Here is a 27,082-nt window from a genome sequence, read left to right as displayed (position 1 = left end):
AATATGAGTGAGGCATTATACTCAAATTAGGGGAAAATATGGGTAACATCTGATGCCTATGCTTGAGGAGCCTATAACTGGAAAGGAGCTACAGACATGCTGCTTTCCATGCCAGCATCTGGGGATCAGGGGTATGAAGCCACAGGAAAACATCACCTGAGCTACCTCTTGAGTAAGCAAAGATGTCTCAAGTGAAGATGGTGGCTTGTTTTAACATCTGGCTTTTTCTCTTTCTCCACAGACATTTCCAGCCACAAACATGTATTATGTGTCAGAGAGAGAGATTCAACTGTATTCAACCTCAGAAAAATCAGTACCATTCAACCTGAGAACAGTCAGTTAATATGGTACCCACATAGAAAACCAAGATCTCTAATCATATTTTGCAGATTTTACCTCTCTCCGTTATACCTAATAGATCTATAGGCTCTGTGCAATCATACCTCATGGTGCCTCTTAGCCCTGTCACTTTCAAATGCCATGTGATTTTAAGGCTTTAGATAAAACAGCTCTTCCTCTACCCTCCCCCTAAAGTTTAAAATCTAGTCTAAAAAATAACTTTAAAACTTACTTATTTTTTAGTACCTTTTACGTTGACTACAAAATGTCAACTATGTTATAATAACTAGAAACCAAAATGAGGCTTATAGGGGCTTCTTTTTAGAGAAACTTAAAGCATCTTACCCAGACACTTTTCTTTTCCTTCAGTGTCTTTTGCTCTTTCAGATATAGGCAGTGACAAAGCCCCCAGAAAACATTTGTCAACAGGCATTGAGACAGGGTGCACTTGCAAACTCCATGTGGTCCTCCTCACGGCACCATCTTGGTCTCTTGCAGCCTGAGATTCAGAATCCTTTATCTCTACCATTTCTTGGAAGCCCGTTTTGCTTTTTTTTCTGCCTTTGGCTGGAGCGCTGGCGGTGCGATGCAGAATTCTTTCTCCAATTGATCGCTTCCAAACATAATGGGGATTGTTTTCTGAAGAACTGTGCCTGGGATTTTTATTGAACAGTCCCTTCAGACCTTGGAGCTGTCTGTTCTGAAGATACAGAAGGAAGGACCAACCACAAGTTAAGCAACTGTCATTGTGTCAATCACTTGCCTTTTAAATGACAGCTTCATGAAAAATGCAATAAAAAAACAAAAAATTTCAGCCATTGCTATATATTCAAACCAAGAAAACAGCAGCTCACATCATGTTGGCACAAACATCATGCACGTCTTTATCTACCTTACTTTGTGAGGAAAGTAGCCTTCCATTTTCACAGCCAAGCTTTCCCACTAGTTTCCTACCCAGAGATGACAAGGCAGTAGGAAAAGTTTCCACAGTTAACAAACTGTTTAGGTCTTCAGCTGCCTTAAAGCAACAGATGGATGTTTCAAACTGGTAAGCAGGAAAATGGAGTGACATAAGAAAGCATGCTGCCATAAGCGTTTAAAAAAGAAAGACAAAGACACCAGCAAGAACAAAGCACCATGCCAAGAAACTACCTTTGTAGCTCCTAGAAAGTGCAATATAGTATAACTGGCGTTGAGTATAAAAGGGCTTCACTGTAAGGGAAAAGACAGACAAACAAAACACAGTTTGGGCTCATTCAAGAAGGTGGCACAAGGAACAACCAAAGAAAACAATGTGTTTACTTCTAATAAACCCTTTTTTCCAGTTTTAGTGATTGCAGCCACAGGTCCATTCACTGCTGCATTCACCCCACCACATTGTGGTTTACACACCCCAACCCAAACGGGCCTTGAGAGGAAAATGTAATATGAGTTATAAGTCGATACTTATTTAAGACAGAGACATCCTATGTAACACTTTTTTCCCCATATTTTCATTTATTTCTGGGTCAAGTTTTAAGCAACTTCTGAATTATACTGTTTCCCTCACATATAATAAAGACTAGAGAAACTACTTAGTTAACCTGGGACTCCCAGAAATTCAAGAATCATTTTTCAGCCATTCGTATGTATTGAGGCCAGAGGAAAAATCTCAACAAGCAGCACAAACAGAAACCCAGGCCTAAACTTAGGAAGTCCTGGAATAACACTTCATCATGCTACTTAGACCACCCACCCCCAACCTCCAGAAGTGTAAGGGACATGTTCCCCTAATTTAGGCTGAATTAATCCATTCTCTAGCAATTGCCTGGTAGTCATGGGAATATTAATATTAGCCAACATTTTTGAGCATTTATTATATGCCACGCAGATTTCTTTTATTTTTAAGATTTCCTCTTTCCTTTTCTTTTTTTCTTTAAGATTTTATTTATTTATTTTTAGAGAGGTGAAAGAGAGAGAGAGAGACAGACAGACAGACAAAGGGGAAAAGCAGGAAGCATCAACTCCCTTAAGTGCCTTGATCACGCAGATTTCTAAAGGTAATATTTATTTCTTTCTTCATGAGGCAGGTACTGTTTTTACTCCACATTTGCAAACGAGAAGGCTGAGGCACAGTGGGCTGTGCAGACTCTCTGGAAAGAGCACTGATTATTTATGGGCCTTATTCAATGCTCTTCAAGCCCTTCCAAATCATACCTGATTTGGAAAATTCATTCCAGTGGCCAAGTCTGCAATTAGTTGGCATGAACAGAGGAGAGCCTATTAATTTGTAAACCTCAGGTGAGTTGTACAATGAAGGAGAAGTAGAAAAAGAGGGCTAGAATACATTTTTTGTGGTCTCTTTCTCTTAAGTTCTGCAGGTGGCTTTAAATTTATTCTTGAGTTTTAGTTTTGGGATAAATACAATGGCATCTGATGAATGCATCCTGCCTAGAACTGGCTGGGATCACAGCTTGGTTAGTCCAAGTAATTTATCAAACACCTGAAACATACATTTCCCATTGCAACTAGCCAGGACTTTTTAAGAATTAAAATAAAATTCAAAGAAGAAATAAAATGACTATTTCTTCATTGTTTTAGCCATACAAATAATCATCTGAGAGAATAGTTCTCTGTCAATCCCTGAAAGGCCCCTTGGGTGGAAGGAATGAGTACACACTCCTAAAGAGCAGAAGGAGCACATGTGACAGGGAGCTAGCTGGGCACGGGAGAGACACTGGGCTCACTGGGCTTCTCCAGTGTTCTGCTGAAGAACAACTTGTTGTGATGTACATTCCTTTGATGCAATTATTTAATAAATAATTTTGTTAAAGCCTGTATTATTGTTGCATGTGGCTTTAAGACCTATAATCTTTCTCACCTTTCCATAGATTTCAATGATTGTTATATGGACAAATATGGATGCTTCTGTCAGTCCTTCTAAATAGACATGCCGGTAGCCTGATGAAAGAAGACAGAATAGTTTTCTTTCAGTTGAATTGCATTTGGCTTTCCCACTGGTACAATTCAATGAAGTTGTCTGACTTTATTATTTACATTTCTCAAAGCATGTTATATAACACATGTTATATAATGCATTTAACATGTCATATACTATATATATCACATACCATATATTAAATCTTCCAAAGAAAATGGAATGCTCAGGCTAGAGAGGAAAGGCCAGTCCATACCTACCAGGCACTAAGCTGCTGAAGGTCACAGTTCTTTGTCCAACAAAGTCTCGTCCAACAGGATCATGATCCCACACAAGGAATCGAATCAAAGCTATTTCTGGCATGTGTACTGTAAATGTCAGGGTTTCTTCCCACACAGGGTTAAAACCTGAGAGAGAAACAGGAAAAGAAAAATCAGAAAAGCAAAAGGGTTGGCTAAAAATGAATTGGCCATAACATCTGCAAAGCAGACAGTGAAAATTGCTTGCAATGGTTATTAAGCTCCTGCAGACAACCAAGCTACTCCAGGATGCCTTACTGAAATAAAGCCTCAGAATTTATCACATTGCTAGAAAATAATTGCTAGAAGAAAATTGCCGGTAAATGATTACATTGGTTCTAATCTTTGATGCCAAATTGCACTGTAGAGAAAGCTCTCTCACATATATTCAGGATGCTTCAGTAAGGTCAAGAGTATCTACAGTAGGGACCTAAGAATGTTTTGGCATAAAACAATAAAGGATGCTTCCAACCCATCCCCTCTACCAAGAGAATTATGCTTCTAGGTCACCAAAGATTCTGCTGCTGCAATTCACCAGCAACCATTTTATAAGGAAGGTGCTGTGCAGATTTCAATGCTTATATATCATGCTATTTAATCCTTAAAGCAATCTTCTAAGGGGGTAGGGTAGGATTTGTTTTTGTTCTCTATATTTTAAAAAAATGTATATTACTGACTTTCAAAAATTATACAAGTAACATATGTTCATTTTATTAAAGTAGGAAATATAAGTATTTATAAATCATTTTGAAGTTGAGGAAATTGATGTACAGAGAAAATGTGCCTGAGGTCACACAGTGACACAGTCTAATTAGACTATTCACTATTGATTTCTAGTGGCTCTCCTGAAGCAAGACCTGGATACATAAAGATGATGTATTTGTATAGCTACTGAAGCAAAACTACATTATGTCTTGGTAAGATTCTCTCAGATAAAATAATTATTTAAACTACTAAAAATTAAAGACTCTATATGCTTTTCCTTTCTAAAAATGAAAATAAGTTTTATTAAATGTATGCATTCAGGGGCATCAACATTTAACCCTGTTATAGACCTTAGCTAATGAAATAATTATGGACCAAAAATCATTCAAATGAAGAAATTATCTTTTTGTTGACTTAGTGATGACCTTTCAATTACTTTTCAAGAAAAAACAACCTATTGAACATTGGTAGGAAAATGCAACATAGAAAGTCTGCTTTCCTTAAGCATGTTGTTTAAGTAATAAGTTCATGCTACTCTTGAACCCCCAAATCCCTTTCTTTCAACTAGCACTTAGAAAAATCCCTCTTAAGGTCTCTCTATAAATCTCTAAGTTCTCAATGTTTTGAATTTAGAAAAACAAGTATACAATAATGTTTGTCAAATGTATGAACAAACACAATTTTAGAAGATTACCAAGAAAAAGACATGAAGGTTGGATAAAGAAAGCTGTTGCTACATTGCAGCCAAAATACAAGAATGCTGCCCATTCACCATATGGACATAAACAAGAAGAAAACTTGTCAGAGCATGTTGCACTTGCCTTTAGAGTTCTACATGCTCCAGAGAAAATGAGAAGTCACGAGCTTTACGAATGGAAGTTTTGAGAACTTACATGAAAACACAATGTAAAAATGTAATGGAGGCATTTTCCTAAGTGAAGTTTTAACCCAGTCCTTTAAAATATCATTTATTCTTTTCACTAGGAAAGATGTTGCTTTAAAAGCAAAAGTCTTGAGAGCCTAGATTACAATGTCCATCAAAGTATACCATGTATCAATCTCACATTTATTAAATAGATTTTAACATAAACTCAGATGACAGTAATGAACTTTAGGAATTTCTCTTCTATATAAACATAATTTTCTTTTTTAGTGCAATTTTATTTCTAGAGTATTCTGATTAAAAGTGAACACAGATCATCATCTTACCATTGTCATCCACCACACGGGTTTGATCTTTACAACAATCTACTGGCAATCCAATAATTTCAACTTCAACAAAAGGATCAATGATCTATATAAATAAAGAGAGTATGTTATAACAACTGATACACTTCTACACATGTGTTAATTAATATGAGAATACTGGCCAAAATACCCACATTTCAACTGTAACCCATTTTATTGGGTACCCAACAAGAAAGAGAAACTGTACTAGGTGCAAGAGATTCAGATTCATGAAACAGAAATAAAAAATCAGGTTAAATTCTTATTTGCCAATATCAACTAATGTTATACAAACTTTATCTGATAATCTACAACTACAGTTCTGGGTATACATGCAACAGAATGAGAGCTGTTGTCCATGCACAAGTACACAAGCAGCTATGTTCATCATAGTCACACACTGGAAACAACATAAATGTCTATTATGAATGGGGTGGATAAATTGTGAAATAGTAATTTAATAAATACTCTACAACAATAAAAAAACAAAGTTCTGCTACCTAGACATAATGTTGAGTAAGCCAGACATAAAAGAGTAAACACAGTGAAACTAAGAGACATTGATAAGAGTGTGGTGGTTATGGGGGGAGGGGGGAAAGGGAGAGGGAAAGAGGGAGGGGGAGGGGCACAAAGAAAACTAGATAGAAGGTAACAGAGGACAATCTGACTTTGGGTGATGGGTATGCAACAAATTGAAAGACAAGATAACCTGGACTTGTTATCTTTGAATATATGTATCCTGATTTATTGATGTTGCCCCATTAAAAAAATAAAATAAATTTCAAAAAAAAAGAGTAAACACTACAAAAGTCAATTTACATAAAGTTTGAGCACAGATAAAATCAATCTATTATGATAAGGGGTGGTGTTTGATAGGGGGGTAGTATTGATTGGGAGAGTAGACAGAAGCTTTCTCGGGGTTATTTTTGAACTTGGTTGCATAATGATTAATCAAGCTATCCATATTTAATCTGTGATTTTAATGAAGTTAAATCAATGGGTACTATAATATAAATTTTAAAAAGTAATTTTTAAAAGATTAAAAAGTAATCAAGAGAAAAAATATGAGTGTTTAGTCTTCCTCTAGGGGAAGGGTCCTGCTTGGTTGACCATCTGTAAGCTCTCCTTTGTGGTGCAGGCTCTCGATAATGAGCAATGAAGTTCTAAAATCCTAAAGAACCCAGAAAGAAGAGAGAGTAATTGAAGTCTCAGAAAACATATTTTTAGGAGCTTAGAGAGTAGAGAGAATATAGTTTTGTGGGGAACCCCAGAGAATAAGAGCTAAAGGTCTAAAAGAAGAACATGTTAAGATAATTAGATGAATACACACATTTTTGGTTTTCTAAATAAACTCCAGTGTTAAAGGTAGTCATTTACAGTTATTTTACACCATAGGTTCTTCCTTTGAATAGAATCCTGTGGGAAAACTTGACCAGTGGGGATTGTGGAATTATTGAGGAGCTAATGAATGTGATTTCTGTATTTTAGAAATGCTAAGACCACAACTTGAAGAGCTTGAAGAGCAACTTCCTGTTTTCAAAAGGTGATTCCTGTGTTGACCTTCAGCAAGTTAAGTGTGTGTTCTTCAGAGCCCTCATCTGTGAACCTGAGAGAACAGTGTCTGTTTCATCCCACCACAGCTCAGGTAAGATACTAGAATGGAATCAGATAACGGCAGTGGAACTGCGGAGAGATTTGGGATGTAGGGCACCTGGGAGATGGTAATTTACTAGATGTGGAGAACAAAAACAAAAAGGTGAAAATTAGAGATAACAATTTCTGATTGGGAGCAAGAAAAATTATCATTTCATTCTCAGAAATATGAATAATATGAGTGATCAGGGGCTGAGATTATATGGAGCAGGAATGGGAGGGACTCATTACCTTCAAGTAGCATTAATACTACAATTTTGTACCTGATAAAAATCATAGATGTCTTCATGTCACATTATGGTAGTTGCAGAAATCTTTATATATCATCTACACTCATTATAACTTAAAATTCTAATAGTTAGTAGACCACTTCTAGATCCTGCTATTTATTGCATTAATAGACACATACTTCTGCATGTCACAATTTGTTTTTAATATTTTGATGAGTAAATTTCAATATAGTTGGTTTCCTGGGTAGCCCTCTTTTACTTTATGCATTTAAAAACATTACTCTTTGGGGGGGTGGGGTAGGCAGGACTCACCAGATACTATAGGCTTCCATGGCTCAAAAAAATTTACAATATTCTTATAAAGAACCTTGTAAGCCAAGATAAGAAGGTTGGATTTTATTTTAATTACAAAAGGAAGTCTCTATTCATTTAAAAGATTACTGTAACTCTACAGACTATGTACTAGTTACAAAGGTAAAGAGATACCTATATAATAAAAAATACCTGGAAGAACCCCCTTATGCACATAGCACTATCCAGGACACACAGCCATGACATGGCCCTGATGTGACACACTGAGGAGGACAGGACATTGCCCACAAACTTCATACCTCTCCCAAACAGGGTTATTCTGATTTCAGTCATGACAAACAACCAGGGAAATCCAAACAGAAGGATATTGTCAAAACAACTGGCTTGAACATTTTTTTAAAAGTAAATATCATGAAAACAAAACAAAAAGCTGGAGAACTGCTTTATATTTTTAAAGAATAATGAGAAATGTCAACTAAAGGGAATGTGTGATCCTTGAATGGATCCCGAGTCCAAAAGAAAAGAAAAAAAGATATAAAACCATTTTGGAATAATTGGGGAATATTAGTGTGATAGTATTATCTAATATATAACCCAATTTTGGATTAGTGGATAATACTATCACACTAATATTAAATGTCATGAGTGACATGATTGTATTTGATTATACAGGAGAATGTCTTTGTTCTTAAGAGATAAATGCTTAAGTACTCAAGGTCAAGGGTCATTATTTTTTCAAAAAAGAAAAAGAAAAGAAGCAAATGCATAAATACACACAGATATGTACGTGGATATATATAATGATCAAATTTTGTGACATTTGCTTTATCTCTCTCATGTGTCTCTGTATGTGTGCACACACATATATGCCCACAAATATATATGTACACACATATGTATATATACACATCAAAGAGAAAGCCAATGTCACAAAATTTAATAATTTAACTGGTAAACCTTGGTGCTGGAGCTATGATATTCATTTTAGTTTTCTTGAAGCTTTTCTGAGGTTCAAAATGTTTCAAAAAAAGGGGGGAGAGAAAACATAGGAGTTGAGTTCTTCCCTTTTTGTAGTCAAGAAAGAAAAAAAAAGGAAAGGAGAAGAGGCGAGGGAAAAAATTGTTTTGTTACAACCAAAACAATTATTCTCATGGCTGGAAGGAGAACAGAATGGAAGTGGGGTGACCCATTGGCTGGAAGGCTACTGCATCAGAACTGACAAGAGAGGATAGTGGGTTAAATTATGCTGGAGGCAAGAGAGAAGGAAAGAATGGTCCCATTGAAAGTGTCTACAGATGCCAACTACTGAAGATGAGAAAGAAAATGATGAGAACCAATGTTGAAGGAGAGAGAAGGGTGGAAACAGCCACTGCAGAGAGCAGGACAGTGGGCTGATCAGGTGCAGCTGGATAGTAGTACCTCACTACGGGCAAAGTGAGGGTGGAAACCAAGAGTTTATGGTAACACCAAAGTGCAGAGCTGTGTGGTTTTCTCCATCAACATTCAAGATCCAGAAATGATGGTTTTATAGGTAGGAGTGCAAAGAGCCTGACGTGATGGGCCACTCCTGAGAGGAATTACATGAATGTAAGAGGGGCTGACATGAAGAAAAAAATTGAGGCCAAGATGGCCAAGACCAGATGTAAAGGAAACAACAGAGTAAAAGCACTGGAAAGACAGGGTACTGTGGTTCAAGAGGGAGGCATTTTAACATCATGCTCCAAAGGTGCAGCAAGTAATGATAAGAGTTAGCATGTGGCCAGAAGCAGGTGGCTGATGTGCAGCAGAGGTGAGGGGATGAGGAATGCGGATGGAGAGTTAGGCCATACTCTTTTGCAATGTTTCTATTAGTAATAAAATTGTTCTTTGCACCCCAATGCTAGCATTGCCAGTGTCAGTCTCAAACAATGAATTGAATTGCATGCACTCATGCCTCCAAAATAGCCGATGTCTAGGAGGACAGTGTATGCTTTGCCTATAGCTGCTTAATATCTGGTGAGCTCAGATCAGTGCTCATTTATAAACACACACAGAACTGACACTTTGGATGAAGTGTCAATACAATAAAATAATCACATAATTAACTACTGGGTCATATGTGGCTTACCTCCCCTCGGTCTCCAAGCATGGAGTCTGGGGGTTTGGGAAGTTGCTGTCCGCTGATCACTTTCAGGATGAGCTGCTTTTTGGGGTTGGCGGGAAGTGGATCACCAGAGAAAGGGTTGAAAGTACCTAAGCCAAGTAAGCAGGTGTTAAAATCTAAGATTAGTAGCATGGAAACACACACACACACACACACAGAGCTAAAGCTTGTAGAACAAAGAAATAACAAATGCTAAGTTACAACAGTGTTTCTTAGAGCGAAGCAATGCTCTCTTAACTATCAGTGTGGCTTCTGCGTGAAGACAGTGCCAGCTGGCATTTCCATAGCAGTGGTTTTTATTAGACTCCACGCTCCCCAAGGCAGAGGAATGGGCAATTTAAAGCAAGTGTCTGCAGTGCAATTATCAACCCTGGCATGAGGGAAAAAGGAACACTTTATCTGAATGTCAACAACACAGAGAAGGGGAACAGTTATGTCAGATTCAAATAATTTTCTAACCTAAACTATCCTGGCTATAGAGTGAATATAACAAACAGAAAAGATCTGAAATTAAATAGCAGAGAAAGAAAACATGCAAAGTAAAAAATCCTGAAGATACACCTGTCAACACATTTTTACCTGAAGTGTTAAAAATTCAATTTAAAAAATTTTAAGAGAATTTTAATAAGCAGAACCAAAAAAGTAAAAGAAAGCATGTTTTTGATCTACTACCTTATCTTTTTTTCTTTTGTTTTTTTTTGTTAGCCCTGTTTTATAACTGGACCATATTGACAAAAGGGCCTGACAAAATTGGTTCAGGTGGTATTTTAATGTTGCCACCAGGTTTCCAACTCATACTCCCTAAGAAAGTTTCTGAAAGGGCTCAGCCCTAGAAGACAGTATAACTTATAAGTAATACCCATTGCTACCCCATCCCTCTTCACATGCATAACCTCAGGAGAGAACATTCTAGACATAGGATGACAAGAGTTTTAATTTACATTCCAACACCTGAACCTGTATCTCTTGTTTTTTTAATTATGTTTCAAAATACAGGGCTATCACACTTCCAGAGAGCTCTCTCAGTAGAGGACACCTGGGTTCAGATACACGACTATGAAATTAACACATACCTTTGCACATTTGCTGGGGTTTGAGGACATAGCCACAGTTGCCATTTGTTTTAAATTTGGCTCGATTTAACTGCATGACTCGCCCTTCAGACTGGTAGTTCAGTGCCACTGTGCAAGTTCAAAGTTTGAGAGAATTAGCAAAAACTAGACTTAAGACATACAGAGAAGCACATCTTCCCAAGGTATACGCACCTAGCTGGCAGCCTGCATTCCAGTAGGGCAGAGGATTGAAGTTACTGGAGTCAATGCGGTAGGCGGAGGGGTAGATCCTTGTGAGTTGCTTTTGGTTATAAATCATGAACTGCTCTGATTTCTGCTGAACCACCTGATGTGCTCTCATTTCACTGAATGATAACACATTTCCTATGGTTCCTGCAAGTTTTTAATAAAGAAAAAAGAAAAATGAGAACTATAGGAAAAACAAAAACAAAAACAACAAAAAACGTCACTCACAAAAGACCATATAACATATCAGATTATACCTTAAACCAACAGTAAAAAGGGAGAGAAAGCTCCTGACCAAGAGAGACTCATATAATTTCATTTTTAGGCCTGTTTTGCCATTTTAAGGCCCAACTGAGCTATATTAAGATAACTGCATTTATTTCGAGCTCCCATGTTTTCCCAAGAGTTCAGCCATCTTACTAATGTTTATCTGGCTAGTCTGAACAGGGTAAGCAGGAAAACAATTTTAGGTGCCTACTTCAAATAGAATGTCTTTGCCAAAGATATGAGCAGATATGGATAAATAAAAACTATCTATGTAATTTAGTCCTAACAACAGGGAGACAGTCATTGAAGGAATTCATCTAGAGACACGTATTAACTCATAGCTCTCAGAAATAAAGAAAAAAAATCCAAAATAAATATTAGTTTTCAAGTTAATTTGAATAGAATTATGGAACTAGTCAAAACCTGTTTGGGAGAATGAGTTCAAAAGAGCATTATAAAGAAATAAAGCTTAGAAACAAGATCATCTACCTACCCAGGTTTATAAACAATGGGGAAAAATTGGAGGTAAACAAACAGGAAGCTTATATTAAAATTTCTGCTTGGACTATCATTAGGAGGACTCAATCCAGGGCCAAGAAAACTGCAAGTTTGAAGTTGTGATGGAGTAAACTTCCAAATGTTAATGTGCTACTCTGTTCCCCAAACCCATCTTTTGCACTGTGTCTACAATAACCCTACTACTCCTTCACCAAACATCCATACCCAACCCCAAAATGACCAACCATCTGTCTCCTGGGTCTGCTGGAAGAGGTTTAATCTAAATGAAGATCCAGACTTCTCCAGAGCCTCATTTTCATTCCAATGTGTACTGTGACTGCAGAGTATCTGAACCCAGACTGAGGGACATGGCCCATGAAAACAAGGAGTAGAGCTGTAGTCTAGCTGGGCCAGCTGGCCTGACTTATATCCAAACTGTGCATGTTTATTAGAGCATAGTCTCCCAGGGTCTCCATTGTCTTCAGGGCTGTACACCCTGAGAATAACTACCAATTACACTTTAGACTTAGAACTAGGAATGGTCATAAATACAGGTGAGAGGCAAAGAAATGAGAGTTTTTAATCCGATGATGTGCCTCATATAAACTCTTTCCTTACCATATATATTTTATTGACATTAACTTGTTAACATAGTTCACATCTCAAATTCTAAAAAATATCATTCTAAAAATGATCTTATTTGAGGATTTTTTTAGGAAACTTTGAACATGATAGGAGAAAATATTGTCTTTTTGAGAAGTCACATACAGATAATGTAGTACTGTAATCAGTACCACTCTTTGCTGTCTCTCCACATAAATATGCATACCACATTGTCATTAAGATGAATACTTGATGATTAGGCAAATATCAATTAATATATAAATAGAGTTGAGTTGCTTTGCATTAGAACAAGCCATACACTCATTATCTATTGTTCATTTTAAGGCTAAAAAACCCCCCACAAAAGACAAAAACAGCTGAAGTTCAAGAGCTAAATAGCACTCAATATTATTTTTTCATTAAGCTAATAGTATTATGATATTCTAAGGCATTTATTAGAAATTATATTTCTGTAAACCAAATACCCCTTCAACTCCATTAAACCACTCCCTGAGTTTATTTTCTATTATGTACAGTGATTACAAGAATGTGCTGTTCACTTGTTGAGAATCCTATATCATGCTCTCACATGTGAAATAAATTTTAAAATTTTGTAACTATCACCATTAGAAGAATAAATCAATATCAAAGGGAAAAAATCTGCAAACAGAAAAACATACACTTGTGGAGTTAGGGGGCAAAAAGAGATTTCAGGAAAAATCTTGGAGGTTTGTGAGGACATGAGACTCGCCCAATGCTGTTTTCCCTTGACTAGACTTGGAGAGAAAATGGGAGGTTCTGATTTCCATTCAAGTTCTACCATAATTGAGAGCAGACTGAAAAGCCACATGAGCATAGTTTACTTTTATAAACATTCACTAACTGAACAAAATAGAAATGAGAAGGGCAGTGAATAAAGGGGAAAAGAGCAACTCATAGGTAAGTGTAGGGTAAGAACAGTTGTGACTAGCATTTTTCAGCTGAATAGATGGCAATTCATAGAGGAAAAATCAGTGAGCCACTGCTTCTGAAATGTTTGTTCTTTTTTGTTAAAACCTCAATCTCTGGATGAAATTATTTTTGGCAAAATCTAAATTTCCAATGAGAAAATGTGGGGTTTTATTCTTCAAGCCAATTGACTTATTCTTTTATTTTTTGGTCATTCATGCTGAGAATAGCCATCAAACCAGGTCAGGTCTCCATAATTCCAGTATTGGGGAAGAACTTTCTCTGACACTTTTGTCTTTTTTATAATAAAATCCTCCTCTACCCTATAGGAAACATCTCGGACTGATAGATGATCAAGCAACCACAGTAATCAACAGAGTCCTCCTTGTGAGCTCAAAGCTTTGTGCGGGCAGGCAGTTTCCTGAGGACTCAAGTTGGATAGTACCCAATTCCAGAAATGTGTGCTGATGATCTAACTAACAAAAAATTAATTAACTACTGACAAAGAAAAGTCAAGAATATTTATCCAGAAGAAAAAGCACTCATTCCTTACCATCGTCCACAACGTCCTGGGCTGCCACAGAGTTTGTGTATACCACCAGATCAGAGAGCTCTCGGCACAGCTTCATGGTTTTTCTTCGGAGACCCAGCCTGTGAAACACACACCCAGGGACTCAGGACATTGGAGAGCTGGAAAAAGACTGGGCCTTTGTTTACTCTGCCTTCCCTACATGCTCCTAATGAAGCCAGGATTAGAACCTAACTCTGTTTGATACATACATGGATGAATGTTGAAAACATATTAAGTGAAAGGAGCCACACACAAAAGACCAAATATGATAGGATTCCATTTATATGTAATGTCCAAAAAGGCAAATCTACAGAGACAGAAAGTAGATTAGTTAGTGCCAGAGACTAGGGGAGAGAGAGATGGGAAGCAGCTACTAATGGTAGTTTTTTTTTTTTTTGCTGTGATACAATGTTCTGGAATTAGAGAGTAATAATATAGACTTACTGATTCAATGAATATATTGAACACCTATTAAAGATATAGTGAACAAATCAGACAAAAATCCTTACCCTAATGGTACTTATTTGCATTCAATAAAAGAATTAAGGTCAAAATGCACTGGCAATTCATTTTGCCAAGATAAAGTTATAAACTTAGGTATAAAAATAAGTGGCAAGAGTTCATGCTCTTCCTTTACCACATAATTAGGAAATTATATAGTTATTCGTAAAAGTCTGCTATTGTAAAAACTAGTGATTATAAGTCAATGTGAGGTCATCCCTAGAAATTGCAAAACTCCAAGAAACAGAGAAATTCTTCATAATTAGCTGTTTTTTATCTTCATTCTGGGAGTGAATTAGTTTATTAAAGTCTCAAAAGGAAGCTATGATAGATGCTTAAGTTTTGATAGCAATTATGGACAAATCTCTAATTCAAGACAGCAAGCAACATGATTTTATGTGATACCTGTAGTAGTCTCTTATATGTATATATTAAAATTATCATGGACTAAATAAGAACTGAAAGCATGAATCAATGAAACTGATTAAAAAAAATAAAAAATAAAATGAAATACAACTCCCTGGCCAGTTGGCTCAGTGGTAGAGCATTAGCCTGGCATGTGGAAGTCCTGGGTTTGATTCCCAGGGCATACAGGAGAAGCAACCATCTACTTCTCCACCCCTCCCCCACCTCTCTCTCTCTCTCTCTCTCTCTCTCTCTCTCTCTCTCTCTCTCTCTCTTCCTCCCATAGCCATGGCTTGATTGGTTCAAGTACATCAACCCTGGGCGCTGAGGATGGCTGTGTGGAGCTTCCACTTCAGGTGCTAAAAATAGCTCCATTGTAAGCATGGGCCCCAGATAGGCAGAACATCAGCCCCAAATGGGGGTTGCCAAGTAGATCCTAGTCAGGGCGTATGTGAAATCTGTGTCTCTATATCCCCTCTAAGAAAGAAAGGAAGAAGAAAGAAAGAAAGAAAGAAAGAAAGAAAGAAAGAAAGAAAGAAAGAAAGAAAGAAAGAAAGAAAGAAAGAAAGAAAGAAAGAAAGAAAGAAAGAAAGAAAGAAAGAAAAAGGAAGGAAGGAAGGAAGGAAGGAAGGAAGGAAGGAAGGAAGGAAGGAAGGAAGGAAGGAAGGAAGGAAGGAAGGAAGGAAGGAAGGAGGGAGGGAGGGAGGGAGGGAGGGAGGGAGGGAGGGAGGGAGGGAGGGAGGGAGGGGGGAGGGAGGGAGGAGGTGGGGAGGGAGGGAGGGAAAGAGAAAGAGAGAGAGAGAAAGAAAGAGAGAGAGAGAGGAAGGAAGGAAGAAAGGAAGGAAGGAAGGAAGGAAGGAAGGAAGGAAGGAAGGAAGGAAGGAAGGAAGGAAGGAAGGAAGGAAGGAAGGAAGGGAGGGAGGGTTAGGAAAATAAATAAAAGATTATCATGACTTTCCATACTGTCCCTTCCCTGGCTGCATAATTCAGAGTTGAGTCTTTCTCAAACTTGTATTTGACAACATTCACAGCAGAGATCTCCTGGAAGATGATATCCTTTCTCTTATGTTCTTTACTGTAAATAAATTAAAATTTTTGTATCCTAAGGATAGAGATTATACACATTCCCTCTGCCCTTACTAATGAGTTACCATGTTGAAGTGAAGTTCAAATGTAAAATTTAATTGACCACTACATGCCATCCATTCCTACAGGGTTTCTATGCTTCCAATATCCTTTAATGTCAGTCTTTCAATAAAGGCACAGGAATATGGGGGGAGGGGGCGAGGAGTGTGTGTGCACATGTATACATGCACATGTGTGCCCATGCATGTGTTTGTCTATGATTTAATTTACATTTCTTTGTGAGACTTACTGTATACATAAACTGCCAGAAAATCCTATATCAGATCATGTGTCATAATTTGGGTTCTATAAATATGGTTATTTTATTCATTATTAGCAGTTAATTAATTAGGGAAGGGCTTCTCAGGTTAAGTATTTTAATTCAATGAATCCTTACAATGGCCCTAAGAAAAAGATGCAAATGAAAAGCCTAACTTGCCTCATATTAAGGATGGAGGAATAAGAGTTTGAAGGCTGGCTGATTTCAGATCCCTGACTCTTAACATGGGTTATCATCATCTCCTTTAGTCTTGTATGAGAGTCCTCTGTACTAGTTCATGTGCTCACTCTCTCCCTTCTTTAAAGACACCTTTTACCTGACAACTGCAACAGCTAGCATTTATAAAGATCTCATTCTATACCAGGCACAATATAAGTCCCCTACCTGTATTATCATCTCATGTCCAGGTGATCTTCACAGGTATCACTGCACTGAGCACTCTACCTTGTGATCCCATTCTCTAGACACATACAACTGAAATGGCCAAGCTGATGGGGATGATGGGGATAGAGAGGCCTGGGGAGTCTGAGCAAGAAGCATGAAGACACTTTCTTACCTATATAGCTGGCCAGTCTCCTTGCCAGGATTTTGCTGTGCATCCTCCTCCTCATCAGTACTATATGATTTTGATCGTGATTTTGTAGTTTTCTGCCAGAGAAATCAAAGCAAACTTAACAACAAATTCACTGTACCAGGTACACCTATGACATACAGAGAATGGATTAGGCTTTAACATACACACACACACACACACACACACACACACGCAAGGACAATAACTTGGAGGAGAAAAAAAAGAGATCAAATACTGCAACTTGCATCAATAACAAGCATGGCTATGGCCATAATTATAATATTAAGGCAAAACCTAGGATTCCTGTGGTAGAAAATGACTTCTAAACCATGTAAAATGTAGGTCTTGGAAAGACCTGATTAGTTATGCATTGGAGGTCCCTATGAGGAGTAGGATCAAAGCTGTAACATCTATCTAAATAATAAGAAGAAATAAAATATCCTTTTTGTAGGAAGCTCACTATTCCTATTGACTTATAAAAGGCAGATTTGATTAAAAAGCTAGTGGCAATTTTTTTAATGGTTAACTACCATGACTGCTTTTGATCAGTATACACTAAAAAAACCACCTATATCAAACTGCTTTTTTGAGGATCTGACCTGCTTTAATTTCTAGCAGCAGAATAAAATTGTTACCCACAGGATTCAGGCTGAAAGGCTGCAAGACCAATCTGGTACATTCTGGACAGATTAGCTATTAAATATAAAACCTTTTTAGGATGATGAGGTTTCACCCCCACCACATGGGAGATAACCCCATTATTTGGTAACACATACCGCAATAACACAAACCATGAGGAAATGGCAGAACAAACAAAGGTGAGACCTTTAGACAGACTGCCCTGGATGCCTGGGGACTATAGTATTAAAAAAGGAAAGGGACTCCATCTTCACATTACCATTAAACAATGTCACTTTTAGATTTTCTCATACTTGACAAAAAACAAGCTACATTATTTGCATACACACACTCAACTCGATTGCACTCAGTAAGGCACCAGTTTAGTCTGGAAACCCCTCAGGTGTTATTTATGACTCCCAGACTTCAGTGCACATGGAGTGGGCACCCAGCCTCTGATGATCCCGTGTCCCAGATTGGCTTCTCATCAAACTTGTAAGCTGACTAACCTCTTTGGCTTCCTATTGTGTTTCTTAAAAGGGCAGGATAATGACATCTCTTTTAAAGGATTATTATTGTTGTGATGATTAAATGAGATAGCAAGGGAAATCATTCTGTAAGCCACATAATATTAACTTTCAATTTAAAATATTATTACTACTTATTTATTTATTTTTAATTTTAATGAGAGGAGGGGAGGCATAGACACACTCCTGCATGTGCCCTGACCGAGATCTAGCCAGCAAGCCCACTAGGGGGCGATGCTCTGCCCATCTGGGAGCCATTTTTTAGAGCCTGAGGCAGAGGCCATGGAGCCATCTTCAGCACCCAGGGCCAACTTGCTCTAATTGAGCCATGACTAAAGGAAGGAAGAAGATGTGTGTGTGTGTGTGTGTGTGTGTGTGTGTGTGTGTGTGTGTGTGTGAGAGAGAGAGAGAGAGAGAGAGAAGCAAGAGGGGGAGGGGTGGAGAAGCAGATGGGCACTTCTCCTGTGTGCCCTGACTGGGAATCAAACCCAGGACTGCACACCGGGCCGACACTCTACCACTGAGCGAACCAGCCAGGACCTAAAGTACTATTACAATTCATTAAAATAATCTATAAATAGTCTTGTGGGCATTCATTCTTATTACTTGAGATGTAATAAATTCTATTTTTATAGTAGCAAAAGTAAAGACTAAAAGGTTTATTTTGCAAAATAATTTAACTAAAATCAGTCATTGTAATCAAGAAATGAAATAGTCCCGGGAGGAGACAAGATGGTGCTGGAATAGGCAGACGTGCCAACATCTACCTCCCAGAACCAAAGTGGAATACAAACTAATTTTTGGAACTATCATCTGGAAAAACCAACTTTGGACTAAACTAAGAGGACTCTTCAACCAAGGAACACTGAAGAAGCCACACAGAGACTGGTAGGAAAAGCAGAAATGTGGAGAGGGCTGCCCAGCTCCCCGGAGCAAAGGGCAGCAGGGAGAGAATCGCGTGGCGGGAAGTGAGTTTAGCAGAGGGGGAAGGGTCCTGAGCCCCAGGAACAAAGCCCCAGCCTGCAGCCCCAGAGCCCAGAAGAGGCGTAAAGACAGTATTTAGCTGGAAACAAGTCAGGATACTGTTTGTGAGAAAGAGTCTGATTTCTCAGACCCAGGATACTTCTTAAAGGAACCGAGCAGAACATCTCTCTCACAAACACTCACCCGGGGCTTCTGGGGATGGAGGGAGAGGGGAGAGGACCAGAGTGACAGGAAGAGAGTATAATCTGGGAGGCACAGGGAGAAACATTTTGGGAGATAGCCACCCTAACCCCTGGGACGAGTCACTCCCCAAAGCTGAAGTGAATATTTCCCCCGAAAACAGCAATACCAGCAAAGGGAAGCAGGAGAGCAGCCAACAAGATCCCCCGCAGCACACAGAGCAGAGTTGTATAGAAGGAGGGAGCTTTTGGGTCTACAGCAGTGAGTCTTACGGTCCGAGCTGCAACGCCCCCACCCACGAGGCTGAGGGCTGGCCGGAGGGCTGGTGGCAGCGGGAGACAAAAGTGTGGTTCTGCTGGTAGGGGCAGAAGCCAGCTGGCCACCATTGGGCTCAGGTGTGAGCTCAATCTTGCCTGGCTGGGGGAAGGGAGCGTGCAAAAGCGGTCAAACTCAGCTGCTGGCAGCCTGTAATCCAGCCTGCGGGAGAAGGGTGGGAACCCCGGAAAGGGTGGAGACAAGCCCGGGGGCAAGGGCAGAGGAGTACAGCCTTGCCCCGCCTGTGCAACCCAGGCTTGCGGTCTGACTTGGTGGCCGGCTCCTCCCACGGGGGTGGAGCCAAAAGCCCAGAAGAGGCGGAGTTCCGCTACTGAGCTGAGCGTGGGCACGCATTCCTGCCCAGTGGTTGAACCAAGGCTAGCAACCGTTCCTCGAGCAGGCTCCTCCTGCAAGGGCAGGGCGAAAGCCTGGAAACAGGCTGAGACCCGCAGCTGAGCAAAGGTGCTCACCAGTGCCCTCAGGACCAAGCATAACGTCACACACGGGAGCGGGGCAAAGGCCAAGGCCACCAACGCTTGTACAACTGAGTGCGTGATCACAGCCACTCTGGTGAAGAGAAAATGCAGAGGCAGAGAAATACAACACAAATAAACCAAGAGAAATCCCCAGAAAAGGACCTAAGTGAATCAGATATAACCAAATTACCAGATGCAGAGTTTAAAATAATGATTGTTAGGATGCTCAAAGATATTAGAACAACCATAGATGGCCATTATGAAAACCTAAATAAAGAGATAACAAATATAAAAAAGGACATTGAAATAATAAAAAAGAATCAGTCAGAAATGACAAATACACTATCTGAAATAAAGAATACAATGGAAGGAATTAAAAGCAGGATGGATGAAGCAGAGAATCAAATCAGCGAGTTAGAGGACACGATAAATAAAGGCACGGAAGCAGAGCAGAAAAAAGAAAAGAGACTCAAAAAGTCTGAGGAAACTCTAAGAGAGCTCTGTGACAACATGAAGAGAAACAACATCCGCATCATAGGGGTTCCTGAAGAAGAAGAGAAAGAACAAGGGATAGAGACTTTGTTCAAACAAATCATAGCAGAAAACTTCCCCCAATTAAGGCAGGAAAACATTACACATGTTCAGGAAGCACAGAGAACTCCATTAAGGAGAAACCAAAAGAAACCAACACCAAGACACATCATAATTAAAATACCAAAGCTAAGTGATAAAGAGAAAATATTAAAAGCTGCTAGAGAAAAAAAGACTACCACCTACAAAGGAGCCCCCATAAGGATGACTTCTGACTTCTCAACAGAAACACTTGAGGCCAGAAGGGAATGGCAAGAAATATTCAAAGTAATGCAGAACAAGAACCTACAACCAAGACTACTTTATCCAGCAAGGCTATCATTTCAAATTGAAGGAGAAATAAAAAGCTTTACAGACAAAAAAAACTCAAGGAATTCACTGCAATCAAACCAAGGTTGCAAGAAATGCTACGGGACATGTTGTAAACAGATCAAAGGAAAACGAGAATACAAGAAAAGAGGAATACAGTTTTAAAGAAAAAAAAAATGGCAATAAACAATTACATATCAGTAATAACCTTAAATGTTAATGGATTAAATGATCCAATCAAGAGACATAGGGTAGCTGTGTGGATAGAAAACAGGACCCATACATATGCTGTCTACAAGAGACACACCTTAAATCAAAAGATGCACACAGACTGAAGATAAAAGGATGGAAAAAAATATTTCATGCAAATGGAAATGAAAAAAAAGCTGGGGTAGCAATATTTATATCAGACAAAATGGACTTTAAAACAAAGAACATAGTTAGAGATAAAGAAGGTCACTACATAATGATAAAGGGAACAATCCAAAAGGAAGATATAACCATTATAAATATCTACGCACCTAATATAGGAGCACCTAAATATATAAAGCAGACTTTGATGGACTTAAAGGGTGAGATCAACAGCAATACTATAATAGTAGGGGATTTCAATACCCCATTAACATCATTAGATAGATCCTCAAGAAAGAAAATTAACAAAGAAACAGTAGACTTAAAGGACATATTAGATCAACTCGATTTAAAAGATATCTTCAGAACCTTTCACCCTAAAACAGCAGCATATACATTCTTTTCAAGTGCTCATGGTACATTCTCTAGAATAGACCACATCTTAGGGCACAAAAGTGGTCTCAACAAATTTAAGAAGATTGAAATCATATCGAGCACTTTCTCTGATCACAATAGCATTAAACTAGAAATCAACCACAATAAAAAATTGAAAAACATTTAAACACTTGGAAACTAAATAGCATGTTATTAAATAACAAATGGGTTAACATTGAGATCAAAGAAGAAATTAAAAAATTCCTAGAAAGAAACGATAATGAGCATACATCAACTCAAAATTTACGAGACACAGCAAAAGCAGTCCTGAGAGGGAAATTTATAGCGTTACAGGCATACCTCTAGAAGCTAGAAAAAGCTCAAAGAAACAACTTAATCCTGCATCTAAAAGAACTAGAAAAAGAACAGCAAGTAAAGCCCAGAGCTAGTAGAAGGAAGGAAATAATAAAGATCAGAGCAGAAATAAATGACATAGAGGCTAAAGAAATAATACAGAGGATCAATGAAACCAGGAGCTGGTTTTTTGAAAAGGTAAACAAGATCGATGAACCTTTAACGAGACTCATCAAGAAAAAAAGAGAGAGGACTTAAATAAATAAAATTAGAAACGAGAGTGGAGAAATAACAACTGACACAACAGAAATACAAAATATTGTAAGAAAATACTATGAAGAACTGTATGCCAAAAAACTAGACAACCTAGATGAAATGGACAAATTCCTTGAATCATATAATCTTCCAAATATCAATCTGGAAGAATCAGAAAAACTAAACAGACCAATTACAAAAAATGAGATTGAAACAGCTATCAAAAAACTCCCAAAAAAGAAAAGTCCTGGGCCTGATGGCTTCACAAGTGAATTCTACCAAATATTCAAAGAGGAACTAACTCTTATCCTTCTCAAGCTATTTCAAAAAATTCAAGAGGAAGAAAGACTTCCAAACTCCTTTTATGAGGCGAGCATAATTCTGATTCCAAAACCAGGCAAAGACAACACAAAAAAAGAAAATAATAGGCCAATATCCCTGATGAACTTAGATGCAAATATCCTCAACAAAATATTAGCAAACCAGATCCAGCAATATATGAAAAAAATCATACACCATGATCAAGTGGGATTTATTCTTGGAAGGCAAGGCTGGTACAATATTCGCAAATCAATCAATGTGATTCATCACATAAACAAAAGAAAGGAGAAAAACCACATGATAATTTCAATAGATGCAGAAAAAGCATTTGATAAAATCCAGCACCCATTCATGATCAAAACTCTCAGCAAAGTGGGAATACAGGGAACATACCTCAACATGCAACCAAAAAAATGAAGTACCTAGGAATAAATCTAACCAAGGAGATTAAAGACTTGTACTCAGAAAATTATAAAACATTGATAAAAGAAATCAGGGAAGATACGAATAAGTGGAGGTATATACCGTGCTCATGGTTAGGAAGAATAAACATCATTAAAATGTCTATATTACCCAAAGCAATTTATAAATTCAACGCAATACCAATTAAAATACCAATGACTTACTTCAAAGATATAGAACACATATTCCAAAAATTTATATGGAACCAAAACAGAACACAATATCCTCAGCAATCTTGAAAAGGAAGAATAAAGCAGGAGGGATCACACTTCCAGATATCAAGTTATATTATAAGGCCATTGTACTCACAACGGCATGGTACTGGCATAAGAACAGGCACATAGATCAATGGAACAGAACAGAGAACCCAGAAATAAACCCACAGCTCTATGGACAACTGATATTTGACAAAGGAGGTAAGGAAATACAATGGAGTAAAGATAGCCTCTTCAACAAATGGTGTTGGGAAAATTGGACAGCTACCTGCAAAAAAATGAAACTAGACTATCAACTTACACCACTCACAAAAATAAAATCAAAATGGATAAAAGACTTAAATGTAAGCCGTGAAACCATAAGCATCTTAGAAGAAAACATAGGCAGTAAGCTCTCTGACATCTCTCGCAGCAATATATTTGCTGATTTGTCTCCACAGGCAAGTGAAATAAAAGACAGGATAAACAAATGGGACTTTATCAAACTAAAAAGCTTCTGCACAGCTAAAGACAATAAGAACAGAATAAAAAGACAAACTACACAATGGGAGAATATATTTGATATTGCGTCTGATAAGGGGTTAATAACCAAAATTTATAAAGAACTTGTAAAACTTAATACCAGAAAGACAAACAATCCAATCCAAAGATGGGCAAAAGAAATGAATAGACACTTCTCCAAAGAGGACACACAGATGGCCAAAAGGCATATGAAAAAATGATCAACATCACTAATGATTAGAGAAATGCAAATTAAAACCACAATGAGATATCATCTCACACCAGTCAGAATGGCGCTCATCAATAAAACAACACAAATAAGTGGTGGCGAGGATGTGGAGAAAAGGGAACCCCCCTGCACTGCTGGTGGGAATGCAGACTGGTGCAGCCACTGTGGAAAACAGTATGGAGATTCCTCAGGAAATTAAAAATCGAACCGCCTTTTGACCCAGCTATACCGCTGTTAGGAATATACCCCAAGAACACCATAGCACTGTTTGAAAAGAAGAAATGTACCCCCATGTTTATGGCAGCATTGTTCACAATAGCAAAGATCTGGAAACAGCCCAAGTGTCCATCAGAGGACGAGTGGATTAAAAAGCTTTGATATATATATACAGTGATACCTCGGTTCTCGAACGCCTTGACTTTCGACCAAATCGGTATTCGACCAGGAAATTCGAGAAAATTTTGTCTTGGAATCCGAACAAATATTTGGAACTCGAACGTCCGAGATTAGCCGAGTTGAGCCGAATGGCGTTCATTCGGTCGAGCGCGCCTTGCCTGCGTCATCAGTGTGAGTCACGCTTTGTCACGCTTTGTGGAGAGAGAGAATCACGTTTTTGTGGAGAGAGTCACGCTTTGTGGTGAGAGTCACACTTTGTGGTGAGACTCACGCTTTGTGGAGAGACTCACGCTTTGTGCACGCTTTGTACACTGAATTTAACCCTTAGACATGGGTCCAAAGAAAGCCAGAAGTGGTAATGCAGACAAAGGTAAGCGGAAAGCTGTGAGAACAACGACTGAGCTGAAAAAAGAAATCATTGCCAAATATGAACAGGGCACACGTGTTTCAGATCTGTCTGCTGAGTATGGCATGCCAAGATCTACTATCTCAACTTTCCTTAAGAATAAAGCTGTTATAAAGGCTGCCAATGTTGCCAAAGGTGTTACATTGTTAACAAAGCAAAGGCCTCAGATAATGGAGGAAATGGAGAAGCTGCTTCTTATTTTCATTAAAGAAAAAGAGTTAGCAGGTGACAGCATCAATGAAGTCGTTATTTGTGAGAAAGCACCAGTAAATAGGCATATTTTTGGGGCTTGGAACAAATTAATCCAGTTTCCATTATTTCCTATGGGTTTCATTGTTTCGGTTCTCGAACAATTTGGTTCTCAACCATTCTCCCGGAACGAATTATGTTCGAGAACCGAGGTATCACTGTACTATGGAATACTACTCAGCCATAAGAAATGATGACATAGGATCTTTTACAACAACATGGATGGGCCTTGATAACATTATACTGAGCGAAAGAAGTAAATCAGAAAAAACTAAGAACTATATGATTCCATACATAGGTGGGACTTAAAGATGAGACTCAAAGACATGGACAACAGGGTTAGGGTTACAGGGTGAGGGGAGGAGAGGGAGGGGGGTTGGGGGAGGGGAGGGGCACAAAGATCATGGCTTTTCAGCATTTGCCATATTCCCCCTTTAATGTATAGACAGCAAATATTTACTTATGGTGTTTCCACTATAAAGACTGCTGTCTTAGGGACAAATGCTGATGAACTATTTCAGCAGTTCCTCCTTCTCCAAAGACTTATATGTCAACATAGAGCTTCATGTTTCATAGGACATACTCAAGCTCACTCCATGCTTCCTGGAGATTTAACACAAAGGAATGCCCTTTTTTTTTTTCACTCTTTTCTTTCTTTTTTTTTTTTTGTTTGTTTTTTGTTGTATTTTTTCTTTTATTTATTTATTTTTTGTATTTTTCTGAAGATGGAAATGGGGAGGCAGTCAGACAGACTCCCGCATGCGCCTGACTGGGATCCACCTGGCATGCCTACCAGGGGGGAATGCTCTGCCCATCTGGGGTGTTGCTCTGTTGCAACCAGAGCCATTCTAACAACTGAGGCAGAGGCCATGGGGCCATCCTTAGTTCCCGGGGTGGCTTTGCTTCGGTGAAGCCTTGGCTGTGGGAGGGGAGGAGATAGACGGAGAGGAGGGAGAGTGGGAGGGGTGGAGAGGTAGATGGGCGCTTCTCCTGTGTGCTCTGGTCCAGGAATCCTGCACGCCAGGCTGATGCTCTGCCGCTGAGCCAACCGGCCAGGGCCTAGGAATGCTCTTGTTGATCAAGCTACCCAAAAGAAAATTATATGGAGCAACCATGACAGACTGAGCAAGTCAGTCTCATACTATTCGTCACCAGAACGCTGCTGCCCGGTGTAAACACTTTCAACTTTCTTGGGAAGCAGCACAGCAGATTGGGAAATCCTGTCCAAGGGGTCCTATACTGCCCCCTCATTTGGAGTTAACCCTCAAGGACCCCTACCAGGACCACTTTGGCAGATGGATGTTACTCGTATACCTTCATTTGGCAAACAGTCATATGTCCACATTACATTGGCTTCATATTCCAGATCTATAGTAATCTCTGTCAGAATAGGAGAGGCTGCTAAGCATGCTATAGCTCATGGTCTGTATGCATTGTTCTATTATTGGATTTCCTAAACTGGCTTAACTGAAAATGCTCCTGCATATGGAGCAAAAGCATTTACTGTATTTTGTCATGCTTACAGTCTTTAAAGTTAAGGTATTATTAAAGTGTACTCAGCAAACATTTTAAGGTCAATTTAAAAAAAAAAAAAACAATTTAAAAGGGGGTAGTCATATCTTGGAACTCCTATGGGTCTACCATATCATGCTTTTTACTTAAAAAAAAAAATTTTTTTTTACATTTCTTTTGAAGGCTGATGAACAGGAGACACCAAATCATTTTCGCCTGCAAACTACTACCTTCTTTATTAGATCCAGCTAATAACACTGTTTTTGTCTTTTTCCAAATAGCTCCAGATATATGGAAAAGATTTATATAGGTGGATGGGGATCCTCAAACCCCTCAGCGAGATCTTCTGAGCATGGCTTTTAAGATACCTAGAGGCAGAAAAAGCCCAATAGAGATCAGGGGAACTACCAGCTTTTAGGATATGCCCTTAAAGGCTCCAACGCCCCAAATGGGTGTCCTAGGATGCCATCTGCGTCCTGTTTCAATAGTGGAAAGGAAGGTCATTGAGCTAAAACCTGCCAGGCTTACATGCCTCTACTGTGAGGAAACAGGGACACTGGA

General features: G+C 38.6%; 1 protein-coding gene across 2 annotated transcripts in view; it reads right to left on the bottom strand.

The window, feature by feature from the left end:
• PLCH1 (phospholipase C eta 1) overlaps positions 1-27,082 on the bottom strand; it is a 252,761-nt gene that overhangs the window by 5,513 nt on the left and 220,166 nt on the right. For both annotated transcript variants that reach the window (XM_066369876.1, XM_066369877.1), the window contains exons 14-22: positions 16,878-16,969; positions 13,993-14,090; positions 11,091-11,270; positions 10,899-11,006; positions 9,790-9,914; positions 5,470-5,554; positions 3,517-3,663; positions 3,200-3,279; positions 685-1,039 (exon numbers count right to left, since the gene is read on the bottom strand). In XM_066369876.1, the coding sequence (XP_066225973.1) occupies positions 685-1,039; positions 3,200-3,279; positions 3,517-3,663; positions 5,470-5,554; positions 9,790-9,914; positions 10,899-11,006; positions 11,091-11,270; positions 13,993-14,090; positions 16,878-16,969 (1,270 nt within the window). The remainder of the gene's footprint in view (positions 1-684; positions 1,040-3,199; positions 3,280-3,516; positions 3,664-5,469; positions 5,555-9,789; positions 9,915-10,898; positions 11,007-11,090; positions 11,271-13,992; positions 14,091-16,877; positions 16,970-27,082) is intronic.

Source organism: Saccopteryx leptura, chromosome 2, assembly GCF_036850995.1.
Source record: "Saccopteryx leptura isolate mSacLep1 chromosome 2, mSacLep1_pri_phased_curated, whole genome shotgun sequence".
NCBI lineage: Eukaryota > Metazoa > Chordata > Mammalia > Chiroptera > Emballonuridae > Saccopteryx > Saccopteryx leptura.
This window is presented reverse-complemented; position numbering and strand designations above follow the sequence as displayed.